Here is a 12799-nt window from a genome sequence, read left to right as displayed (position 1 = left end):
TCTGTACTTTGGTGGATTGTACTGAATTTTGTTTATGCTTTTGATATATGTATATATATATATATAACTTTCTAAAAATTCAAATAATTCATCTACGTACTGACTATTGTGCCAGTTTAACTCAAAAAACAACCACAAAACACAGTAAGACAAAATCTAAAAACACTAATACCAATAACTGTGTAACTGTAATAACACAACTTCACTGTCATAAACAGTGTGTTAGTATTGCCACAAATTTTGTGGTTATTAGGGTTTATTTTTTTAAAATCTTTATTGTGTTTTTTTTTTATTTGTTGTTGTAATTGCAGAATTGTGTGTACTGACTGATGATGTCGGATCCCATGAAAGTCGACTATTGGTATTATTTTTTTGGTTTTTTCTTACTGTGTTTGGTGGTTAAGTTGATGTTTTTTGTTGTGTGTGTGTGTGAGCGCACATGCATGTCAATGTATATTTTATTTTACATTAAAATTTATTTTTCTTTTTTCTTCAGTCATTTGACTGGTTTGATGCAGCTCTCCAAGATTATCTATCTACTGCCAGTCGTTGAATTTCGGTATACCCCCTACATCCTATAGCCCCAACAATTTGTTTTACATATTCTAAATGTTGCCTGCCTGCAATATTTTTCCCATCTACCTTTCCCTCCAGTAACAAAGTGACTACTCCAGGATGCGTTAGGATGTGGTTTATAAGACTGTCTCTTCTTTTAGCTTTTCTTTTAGGGATTGGAATAGTGCATGGAGCACATGGAGGATGTGGAATTGATGGCTGAACAATTCGGCCAGACCATCAAGACTGGCTGCAATAGGGTCTTATGCCGGCCCCGCTCAATGGACGGACCCTTAGGTAGTAGCCAGTCTGCTGATCAGAGAGTGCCTGGAGCCATTATGACTGTGGCTTCTAGGGAGCCATCTGTTAAACGCAGGCAGAAACCCAAGAAAAAGTGGTGGTTGTCTGACCGTAGCGTGCTGCGCCAAGAGTTACGTCCACTAAGAGAAGATACCAGCGTCACCCCCTAATGAGAATTATTGTTGATGACATGTGCGCTGAGGGTCTGCGGATCTACTGGTACGACCGTATTAAGTATGTTCATGCCATCAAGGAAGCCAAAAACAAGTTTAGCAAGACCCCGTGCGCGAGTTGTAGCACAGACCCGGCAGCTCGCTAAGTCATGTTACCGGCCAATGCCATTGTACATGCTGTCCAGTGTTTGATGTGGGTTTGGTGGTCATGAACATATTTTAACATCTGTGGCGACTTACCAAGCATACCTGGATACTCTGTTTCCAGATGCTTCGTAGGGTAAAGCAGAAGTTGGCGTTAGGGCAGGTGAGATACCATTCCCTGGCGTACAGGCTGTGGAATCTGTAGATATAGACTGAGTTGTTTCTCGAATGGCACTGAGAAAGGCACCAAGGATTGACCAACATATTTTCTATCTGCTGCCTGTCATATAGAGCTGCTTGGCAGGCTGTTCTTGGAGTGTCTAAGCTGGGGTTGCTTACCAGCATGTTGGAAGATGGCTTTGATGAGGGTGCTATTAAAATCAGAAAAGGATCCGAGTGAGGTCAGCAGTTATTGACCCATCAGCCTCTTGCCGGTAATCGGCAAGTTGCTTAAAAGGCTGGTTGTGGAACGGCTCTGGGAAAGCATCGATATGAACTCACTTCTAAATCGAGGTCAGTATGGCTTCATGAAAGGGGTTGGCACTGAAGATTGCATCCTAAATGTTCTTGCTGACGTGGAAGGCACCGACTGTAAATATATTTTGGCAATTTTTATTGACATTGAGACAGGATTTCCTTCCTTGTGTTGGAGTTCTGTTCTATATGAGTTGAAATGCCGCAATGTTCCCCTAGCCCTGCAGGCCGTAGTGCATGACTATTTGTCTAACTGTACGACTCTGTTTAGAGATGCACACCTGGCTGTGGAAAAGTCTGTCACTACAGGGACTTACCGTGGTGACAGCAGGGTTCTGTCTTCGGCCCCCTGCTGTGGAACCTGGTATTTCACAGATTTCTGAGACTGACATTCTCAGTAGTAGTCACGGTCCAGATTTTCACCGATGAATATCTCCTGTTAGTTTGTGGTAATTCACGACCGCAGCTAGAAGACTGGGCGCAGGCAGCTTTGTCAACTGCAGAGGACTGGATGAACGTGCAAAATTGAAAGATTTCTGTGCCCAAGATGAAGTTTATGCTTCTCAAGGGTGTAGACAAATTATCATACAGTCGTAACCCCCACATTAAGTAAAAGGCTGTGTAATCAGCCGAGTTAGAGTTCATAAGTACCTAGGTGTTTTGTTTGATGAGAAGTTGCTGTTTAGCAACCACATTAGGCAAGTAGCAATGGATGCCGTCTGTGCGATGCACTTGATATGTGATCGAAATGTGATGCACATAGCTTAGGAGGATTTCTCGAAATGATTGCAGGCTGTCGGGCTGTCATTTGTACATGGTGTACCAGGGTGTCTTTGAAAGTATGACCTCTTACATGGCATCTGTTTGGACAGAAATCGAGCACTTACTCAGAATTTAAGGAATGCTCAGCGCAGAGCATTAATAGTATGCACTCAACTTAGAGGTAAGGGGAAAATTGGCCACTCATAAGCAGCAAGTCAATGTGGCGTGAGCCGCAAGACCGTATGGGTGTTCCTTGATGTCGTTGCTTTGTCCAACTGGCATCAGTAGTTTATTTAAGGGAAAGACTCCTATTTCGCTGCTGTGGGAAGACCCGAGAGTTATGTCTGGCCATCAGCCAATTAAAGTGCTATAATTTTGGTGGACAGGTACTTGCTAGCATTCAGCGACTTAGGCATGATAGCAAATTGCTGTCTTGACAAGATAAATTTAATTTATTGAATGTCATATATATTTTAGTAGTTGACCTACCCATTTTAGAATATATGACAAGAGAGTGGTGTGTGACACACACACCACTTGCTTCACGTCCCATCAGTTCGCTCACGCAATTAGGTTAGCTCTGGAGCTAGTTAGGACACTGGTCACTAAACTGATTCGAGGCTAAGTAGTTGTTTGTGGCACAGACATTCAGTCTTATGCTTTAGGGCCATCAAATGGGGTGGTGGTGGAAGAAATGCCATGCAAATCATCTTCTTTTAACTATATTTTTGCGAATGCTTCTTTCTTGATCAATTTACTGTTAACACCTCTTCATTTGTCACTTTATCCATCCATCTGATTTTTAACATTCTTCTATAGCACCGCATTTCAAAGATTCTAATTTTTTCTTCTCAGATACTATGGTCGTCCATGTTTCTCTTCCATATAAAGCTGCGCTCCAAACATATGCTTTCAAAAATGCTTCCCTATGTTTAAATTCATTTTTGATATAAGCAAATTATATTTCTGACTGAAAGCTTGTTTGGCCTGTGATATTTGGCTTAGGATTTCATTCATGGCATTTATTACTTCTAAATCTTTTTTACTCTCAGCTAGAATTACTATATCATCAGGAAATCCTAGCATCTTTAACATCCACTGTTCTTTAACATTATTAACTGCTATTTCTTTGTAAAGATTAAAAAGTAATAGGGATAGGGAATATGCTTGTCTGACTGCCTTTCTTATTACTGCTTATTATGCTCTTCATCTACTACTGTTGCAGTTTGGTTCCTGTAAATGTTAACAATTGTTTTTTTCTCTCTATACTTAAACTCTAAATTTTTTAAAATGCTGAAAATTTTATTCCAGACTATTATCAAATGCCTTTTCTAAGTCTATAAATGCCATGTCTATTGGTTTATTTTTCTTTAATCTTTTTTCTACTATTAATCTGAGCGCTAAAATTGCTTCCTTCATTTCTATACTTTTCCTGAAACCAAATTGGTTTTCTCCTAACACTTCTTCCTCTCTCCTCTCAATTCTTCTGAAAGAATTCTAGTTAAAATTTTTGATGCATGACTAGTTAAAGTAATAGTTCTGTATTATTCACATTTATCTGCTCTTGCTTTCTTTGGTATCATGACAATAACGCTCTTTTTGAAGTCTGACAGAACCTCCCCTTTTTCGTAAATATTACACACCTGTTTGTATAATCTATCTATCGCTTCCTCACCTGCACTGTGCAGTAATTCTACAGGTATCCCGTCTATCCCAGTAGTTTTTCTCCCATTCATATCCTTTAATGCTCGTATTAAATTCAGATCTCAGTATAGTAGCTCCCTTTTCATCCTCTTTGACTTCTTCTTCTTCCTCTAAAACACCAGTTTCTAATTCATTTCCTCTGTACAACTCTTCAATAGAATCCATCCACCTATTTACCTTTTCTTTCGTATTATAAATACCACCTTAATTTAACACAGTATTAGATTTTAACTTATGTACCACAAAATTCTCCTTAACTTTACTGTATAATCTGTCTATTTTACCGATTCTCTTTCCACTTCTGTACACTTTTTTTTAATCCACTCTTCTTTAACTAATTTGTACTTCCTGTTTATAGTATTTCTTAGTTGTTGAAAGTTCTTTTACCTTCTTCATCACTAGCATTCTTATACTTTCTATTTCCATCCATCAGCTGCAAAATGGCTTCTGTATCCAAAGTTTTCTACCAGTTCTCTTTGTTCTGTCTAAGTTCATTTCTGCTGATTTAAAAATGTCCTTTTTAACATTCTCCCATTCTTCTATATTTTCAACCTTATCTTTTTTACTCAGACCTCTTGCAATGTACTCCTCAAAAGTCTTCTTAACCTCCTCTTCCTCAAGCTTCTCTAAATTCCACCAATTCATCTGACACCTATTCTTCAAGTTTTAAACCCCAATCTATATTTTATTATCACTCAATTATGGTTGCCATCGATGTCTGCTCCTAGATGTACTTAGCAGTCGACAAGTTGATTTATAAATCTTTGGTTAATTATGTGATATATCTTATATCTTGCATTATCGCCTGGCTTTTTCTATATGTATATTCTTCTGTTATGATTTTTAAACTGGGTGTTTTGAATGAGTTATACTTCATTCAAAACTCAATAAGTCGGTCCCCTCTTTCATTTTTTTTTGCGCAATCCATATTCAACCACATTATTTCCTTCCTTGCCTTTTCCTATGCTTGCATTCCAATCTCCAGCTCTTATTAAATTTTCATCCCCTTTTATGTGTTTAATTACTTCATCAATTTCTCATATACATACTGTACCTCATCATCATCATCATGGGCAATTGTAGGCATATAGACGTTAACAATTGTTGTTAGCTTAGGTTTTGATTTCATCCTTATTACAATGATTCTATTGCTCTATTGCTCTGCTTTTTGAAATACTCTACTCACTTCCATATCTTCTTGTTCACTATGAAACCTACTCTTGCCTGCTCTTTATTTGATGCCAAGTTAATTATTCTAAAATCACCTGACCAAAAGTTGTTTTCCTCTTCATACTAAATCTTGCTAATTCCTACTACATCTACATTTAACCGACCCCTTTAAATTTTCTAACCTACCATTTTTTTTTAGACTTTTAACATTCCACGCTCTGACTCATTGAATGATATTTTTTAATTTTCTGGTGACCGCTTGCTTAGCAGTCCCCACCCGGAGATCCAAAGGGGGATTAGTTTACCTGCAGATTATTTTATCAAGGAAGGCGCCTCCATCTTTGTTACATGAAAATGCAGAGAGTTACATTTCCTTGGAAAAAAACAGCTGTAGTTTTTCATTGCTTTCAGCTCTGCATTACTCAGAAGATTGAGTGTTGTTGATATGGCCGTTTAAGTCTTCCTGACCTGTGCCCTTAACAGCTACTAAAAGAGCTGCTGCCCAATTTCAGGAATCATTTCTTAGTCTGGCTCTCAACAGATATCACTTCGACATGGTTTCACCTTTGGTCTAACTACTTTGTATCACTGAGCACTCAAGCCCCCATCATCGGCAAGGTCTCATGATTCATAGAGGGGGATAAGATTTATAACATTCCTTAAAATTGACTCTTTTATTTCATTTCGTATAAACATTATTTATTGAATTACTTTTTAATGAGTCTAACTTTTTAATTTAATTGTTAAATTGTATAAGTTTCTTGATTTAATAAATGTTCGGCAATTGTGTTTTTAAATTTTACAGAGATGTTTAACACCAGTATTGATATAAAGTTGCGTGACTGGGCAAATCAGCTACTTCCTGAACAGTCAATCGAAATCGGCTGGGAAATATTGCAGGAAAAATTTTCACAGTTTGTAGTTGATGATAGCCAACAGGATAAAAGTCGTGATGATATATTTGATGTTCTGAAAAGTTTTGTTATTAAAGAAACAATTAACAGGCATGTCTGGGAACCAAAGGTACTTAATATTACAATTTAAAATATTGATTAGAATTAAATCGTACCAAAGCAAAATACAAAGTAAATACGTATCATGTTTGAGTTTTTCAGTTCTGTATATGAAAAGATTCCATACACTCAGCTTATCATTCATTCATCGCTAATAAAGTCATTTAGAAGAATTAATGTATAATTTATACAAGTAAATTGAAAATTGCTATTTAGAAAGTAAACAACATTTCAGTTTATAAGCATTATTGTAGCGTCTTAACCAGAGTTGATAATTTGATGAATGTCATCCATATATTGGTTATACAATTCAGCAAGGATGCAGTATTCTGAAGATACTAGTTATGTTAAAACTTACATGGACAGAGCAGCAATCAGATTCTAGAAATAACTTCTCAGTGATGCCAAACAATCTGGCACAAACAAAACATGAATTTATTAAATGTGTAAGTTTATACATTAGGGAATTTTTGCATATAAATCAGTGTGAACAACATCAGTGATTAAATCAACTTGTGTTAACTAATGGACTCTGTCCATTTCAAATTTCATAAAATTTCTGAAACGAACAATTCAGTGATTATCTTAACGTGATTAAAGTAGACTCTTATATTATGCAATTGAACATTTACGTTCTGTACTGTATAAAAACGCATTTGTTGGAGCCTTAAAACCAGGTATATTTTTTCCTTCATTTATTGTAGCATGTGTACTTCAATAGCTTGGAATTTCAAATGTGTCGAGTATTCCTCTTTCTCTATTACTTTAGTTAATGTGTTAGGATAGTCTTTAGCAGTTGAAATACCATTATCTATAGCTGCATCTAGTATTTTAATCTAATGTAATATGATTCCTTCTAAATCGATACTATCCTTTGCAACATAGAGCAAAGTCCCTCACAGTTACAATTAAAATTTGAAACTTTGTCATTGTATTTATAGAAATAATTGCCTGGCTATGAGCCGATTATGTTTGATAATATCAGTTCAGTTACATTATCATACATTCATGAATTCTTATCTACTTTGACAACATCTATGTAACTATAATTCCTTATATTATTGCTTGTAGTTAAATGATAATTTACATTTTATAGCGATTTCATTTATTTTGTTCCTCGATCTGTTAGTTTTAAAATGTTGTGTGATTCTAGAAAAATTGCCTTCCTTTGATGTTGAAAAGATAATTGGTTTCCTTTTTCTTCATCATTACATTAGTAAAAACATATTTCCTTAAGGAGATATGTTCATTTTCTTTATCGTGCTGATAATTTATTAGATGAACTTGAATAATTACAATAAATTTATCGTAATATAAAATTTTAAATAATAACTACATGTTATTCAATATAACATCAAAGCATAGTAAGAAAAATCTGGCCTAATTGTTGAAATAAATATTATGAAAAGATATACTAAGCAGATTAGATAGCATAAGAAAATAGATATTGTAGAATCTTAAATCTTTACTGTAAAACTGTATTCACTTTAAAACTTACTGAATTGGGATGTAGCTTGAAGTGAAAGTGAAATTTTTAAAGCTATTAGTCTGTTCAGTAGGATGGAAGGAGTTAGTTTTGGTTGAAGGAAGGTAATAAAAACAATCAGTTTTAGTATAGCAAAGAAATCACAAATGAGCGATGATGAATGTCCATTTTCTTTACGTAACTCTTCAGTCATTTATTTTTAGTAAATTAAGGTCGGTTGTTGTAGCAAATTGTTGTAAATCAGGGGTCTTCTGTATAAACTACTTAATAAATGCAATGATATTAAATTTAAATTATTGAACGGTAGATTTAAGTTAACAAATACTGCAATACTTCCCTTCCAGTATACATTAATAGCAGAATGTTGAGGTTCAGTGTGAGAAACTTAATCTCAGCCTGTTCAGATTTATTATTAAGTGTAGTTATTAATGCACAACTCTGAAATTTGAGCTGGTGTAGTAATTGTTCTTCCTCTGAACTTGTCTGGAATGCATTTCCTAACTAGTTACTTAAGGACTGACCCGGTGACTTTCTTTTGGATAAAGCTGATCTTATTACCGCATTACTAATCTACTCTGATGATATTTAAATGTTATTTTATCAAAATTTATTTTCTAGCTAGTGAAGCTTTGCAGGTAGAAGAAAAAATTGAATCAATTTAAAAGTTTTGTTTTTAAATGATGGATTAATATCCTAATAATAATTAATAGTTATATGAAAATTATTACTTAATAATATTAGTGCTAGGGAATATTATTAAGTAGCTATTTTTAGTTATATTATTATTTGCTAGTTAATGATATTAAGTAATAATTAAGTAAGTATCCAAATTACTTAATAATTAAGTAATAAATCCGAAGTTTATTACAGGCATACGAGGTACTAAGAGTTATTCAGTTGAACACTGTAGAAGATCAAACCATTCAAGAGAAATACCAATGGGATTCTGCTATTAAGTTCTTTGAAAATAGTATGAAGGAAGAACTGAAAGTAAGAAATATTTATTTAATTTCTTTTTGTATCGTAGCTTGTAAATATGGTAAAGTGCTAATAGAAAACTAAGACGTTACGTAGATTCACTATTATCACATAAAAGTATTTTATTAACCTATTTAATATTCTTACTGCCATTACTGTAGCAGACGTGATCCATGAATACAATGCTAATAATTTTTGTTCGCTTAGTAGACAATAAAATTACTTTGTCTAAAGAAGTATTAGGCTATTGCAGAGCTGATTCAAGTGTTCCTGTCTTAAGATCATAGTTTTGGTGGATTACACTTACTTTCTAGTTAATAAGTTTAGTGACTTATTCTACACTATAATTGAATTGGCCAGTTGAATAGAATATTTGTTGAGATTCTCCTTGTATGCTTAGGTAACACTTTGAAGAAGGTTTTTCATATTACAGTTTTGTAATTCAGCTAGTGCAATGTTTTATATGTTGTAAAATTCCTTCTGAGAATTGAATTGTACTCTCCTGTGGTAACATTATCAGTAATCCAGGTCTGAAGCTCATCTGGCTAATAATTGTAAATAAGAAAGGGTAGGTGTATTAGCATTGTTAAAAGAGCAGAATCCATTTGGTTAAAGACAAGAAAATCCAACTAGATTGTCTGCCTGTGGGTATGAGTGAGAAATTATTGATTATCTTGAAACTTAAAGAGAAAAACTTAAAAAATGGAGAGGGCAGTGGATCCTAGGGACCAGATTCCAAAAAATAAACCTGTATGCAGTAAGATAGCAGTCACCATCCTGTAATCAAACTACGCCTTGGGAAATCCACTCGTTCCCAAGCACTTCATAATAGCCTGAAATCAAAACAGGAATAAAAAACAAACCTATGTTTGTGATGCGTATAAATTGATATGTATCTAGCATCAGATAATTTTCAGAATGATACAGTGATAAACAGAGTTTCTGTTCCTTAACGTGTGATACGTGAAACCAATATGTTTTTAATGCTGAAAATGTATCTGAAGTCAGAATTTTCCTACCTCCTTGCATTTAAAAAATTCCAAAATTTAAAAATTGTTGATATTATATGATGTATGATTTATACAGAATGGTTTTTTTTTATTTTAGATGATTACTTTATATTTATGCGCTCAGTATATATTTTTAACTCTATTAATCAGTTGTTAATCCTGTAACAATAACTTAAGTCATAACAAACATCACATATCATGACATATCTCTTGAAGCATACATGAACAAGACTTATCCTTCAGACTTCATTAATTTCTGTACAATACAAAACAACACAAAGTTTGTTAACTTTGTTAATATACTGCTTTTAATATTGTAACCTCTTCAGTCCGTGTGCTAACCATATTGAATGATTAGAAGTGAAGTCTCATGATGCCTTGTAATTGTGTAAATTATTTGGATAGATTTTGTTAAGTGTCTGGTGAGCTGCTATAAAATCACAAGAAAAACATTACACCTTTAATTAAAAAAGCTTATAAAATGTACTTTGACTGTAAAGTTGATGGGCAGGATAAAAGAAATGGGCTCCTCATATTATATGTAGTAAGTGTAGGGTTGACTTATGATGATGATGACCAAAAGACACACAAAAGGCCTTACCATTTGGTCCCCCTCTGGTTTGGTGTGGATGGAAAGATCACTTAACCGATTTTGTTGTTTTTTTTTAACTAATACGTCTGGAACTTCTAAGAAGTCTAAACACGCTGTACTCTTCATTGCTGTTTGCACTCAGACCTGTTCCTCACAGTGAATCGAATCCAGTTGCCAAGATTCCTGAAAACTTGCTATGTGAAAATATAGTGATGAAGAAGTGGACATTATGGATGAAGAAATTCATGATTCAGTCGGAATTACAATCTAGTGAGGCGCATGTTACATCACAAGGTTAGTCGAATAACTCTGCAAGAGATTTACACTCATCAAAACATGAAGCTGAATTTTTAGGCTTAAGATTGTAAGGTTGGTATTTACTATCAAAGCTGACAGAAAAGGTTTTGCAATAGTTTGCTGAAGAAAATTATGTTGTTTACTGTGCAAATATTGATGAGCTTATGTTACAATTAGGCCAAGTTCATGAATCTGAGAAGCAGTGCCTTTTCATTGATTCCTCCAAGTATGCCTTAAAAGCAGTTCTGCTTCAAAATAGTAATAAATATCCTTCGTACCAATTTGTTATGGAATCGATAGGAAAGAAATATATGATACTATGAAAACTGTTATTGAAAAAGTAAATTATAAAAATCATAGTTGGAACTTGTGTGGAAATTTAAAAGTAGTAACTCTTTTGCTAGGCATGCAGTTAGGGTGTACAAAATAATGTTGTTTTATTTGTAACTAGGACATTCGAGCTAAGAATCAACATTATTTAGTAAAACAGTAGAAGAAATGTGAGAACTGACCGGGTGAAAAAACATTATTCACAAGCCTCTAGTTAAACCAGGAAAAATATATTTTTACTCCTCTTCATATCAAACTGGGATTAATAAAAAATTTTGGAAAAGCTGTGAAGAACAGTCAAGGATTCTAATACATAAGGATGGAATTTCCAGAAGCAAAATAAGCAAAAATCAAAAAGGGATTTTTGTTGACTCACAAATTAGGGAACCAGTCAGAAATGAAATGTTTAACTCTATGTTGACCAGTGTAGAACTCATTGCTTGGATTATTTGTGAAAATTTTCTGGGTGTTCAAAGTCACAAAATTACCTGACTATTGTAGGTAAACTGATAAATTCATTCAGATCTATGGGAGTAATATGTCATTAAAATTTCATTTTTTGCATTCACATCGGGATTTCTTCCAGTCAAACCTAGGGGCAGTAAGTGATGAATATTTCCACCAAAATATTTCAGAGTTAGAAAGCTGTTTAATAAAGGCAAATGGAGAGTTAATATGCAAGCGGATTACTTTTGGGCTTTAATTTGAGATGTACCTGAGGCCTACCTACAAAAGGAGAGCATGTGCTGTTAAGAAGTTTTAATGTGAGTATTTGACATCCCATAACATTAGTCATATTAACTTTTATAGATTTTTAATGTGTCTTTTCTTTTAAACTGAGAGTGGTAGAAAGATTCTATTTAAAAAATATCTGATCTACGAATAACACAAATTAAAGTTATCACACTTACAAAAACATTAAAAAGGTTTTGGATTGCATTATCACTTATCAAACTGTAAATAATGCTTTTAACTTAAAATGTGTTATAAACAATATTTAGTACATTGTAATGTTTTACATTTTACAGTACTCTTAACAACAAAGTATAAGTTCATAACAAAATTTGTAGATATTTTAAAAATGACAAGATTTTATTTTAATCTTAAAATTATAGATGAAATTTAAATTGAAAGAAATTTTTTAAGCATATAATATAATACTATTCACAGATACTTTTTTAAATTTTTTTTTATGCAGTGTGTCTTATCAGAATGAATAAGATTAATTTAAAATATTTTAATGAATCTGTAAAATAACATAATATTTAAGATTTTTTAAAATCTTGTTTTTAACAATCAATATTAATGAAAACTTTTGAAATTCTAATCTGAAGAACTATGATTGAAATAAAAATGAGGCTTTACAATTAAATTCATTGTTAATTCGTTACCATTTACTGTACAGTAGGTAAGATAATGTAATGAATTGAAATTGGGTGACTGGATGTTCATAAAAACTAATGGTGATCACTTTTGTAAATAAACTAATTAAAGAAAGAATTTCTTATTTGGAACTATAAAGAATTGTTGTTTGTAAGCTAGCAAAAGAAAGATTAGTTTAAAAGTTATGTAAACAATGGTTATCAAAATTGTTGAGGAATAACAAGAAAAATTGGGAATCTGTACCATGGTATATATTAATTTAGTAACTTTTAAATTGTCCATATATAAAATATGTGTAGTCAAATAATTAAATTTTTTTTCAAAATCTTTGTGGCTAGCTACTAAATAAAGAGCACTGTACTTATTTAATATAAAGTTTAACTAATTTTGCCAAAAGTGCTGCTACTTATCAGCTTTGATATGAGCAT

General features: G+C 33.4%; 1 protein-coding gene across 1 annotated transcript in view; it reads left to right on the top strand.

Annotated features, from left to right (window-relative positions):
• The window catches only part of LOC142320051 (dynamin-like GTPase OPA1, mitochondrial), a 70704-nt gene that overhangs the window by 55656 nt on the left and 2249 nt on the right, over window positions 1-12799 (top strand). Inside the window, exons 12-13 of the mRNA XM_075357729.1 lie at window positions 6088-6305; window positions 8652-8771. Of these exons, the coding sequence (XP_075213844.1) occupies window positions 6088-6305; window positions 8652-8771 (338 nt within the window). The remainder of the gene's footprint in view (window positions 1-6087; window positions 6306-8651; window positions 8772-12799) is intronic.

This window comes from Lycorma delicatula, chromosome 2 (assembly GCF_047948215.1).
Source record: "Lycorma delicatula isolate Av1 chromosome 2, ASM4794821v1, whole genome shotgun sequence".
Taxonomy (NCBI): Eukaryota; Metazoa; Arthropoda; class Insecta; order Hemiptera; family Fulgoridae; genus Lycorma; species Lycorma delicatula.
Note: the sequence above shows the minus strand (reverse complement) of the source record. Positions and strands in the feature narration are given on the sequence as shown.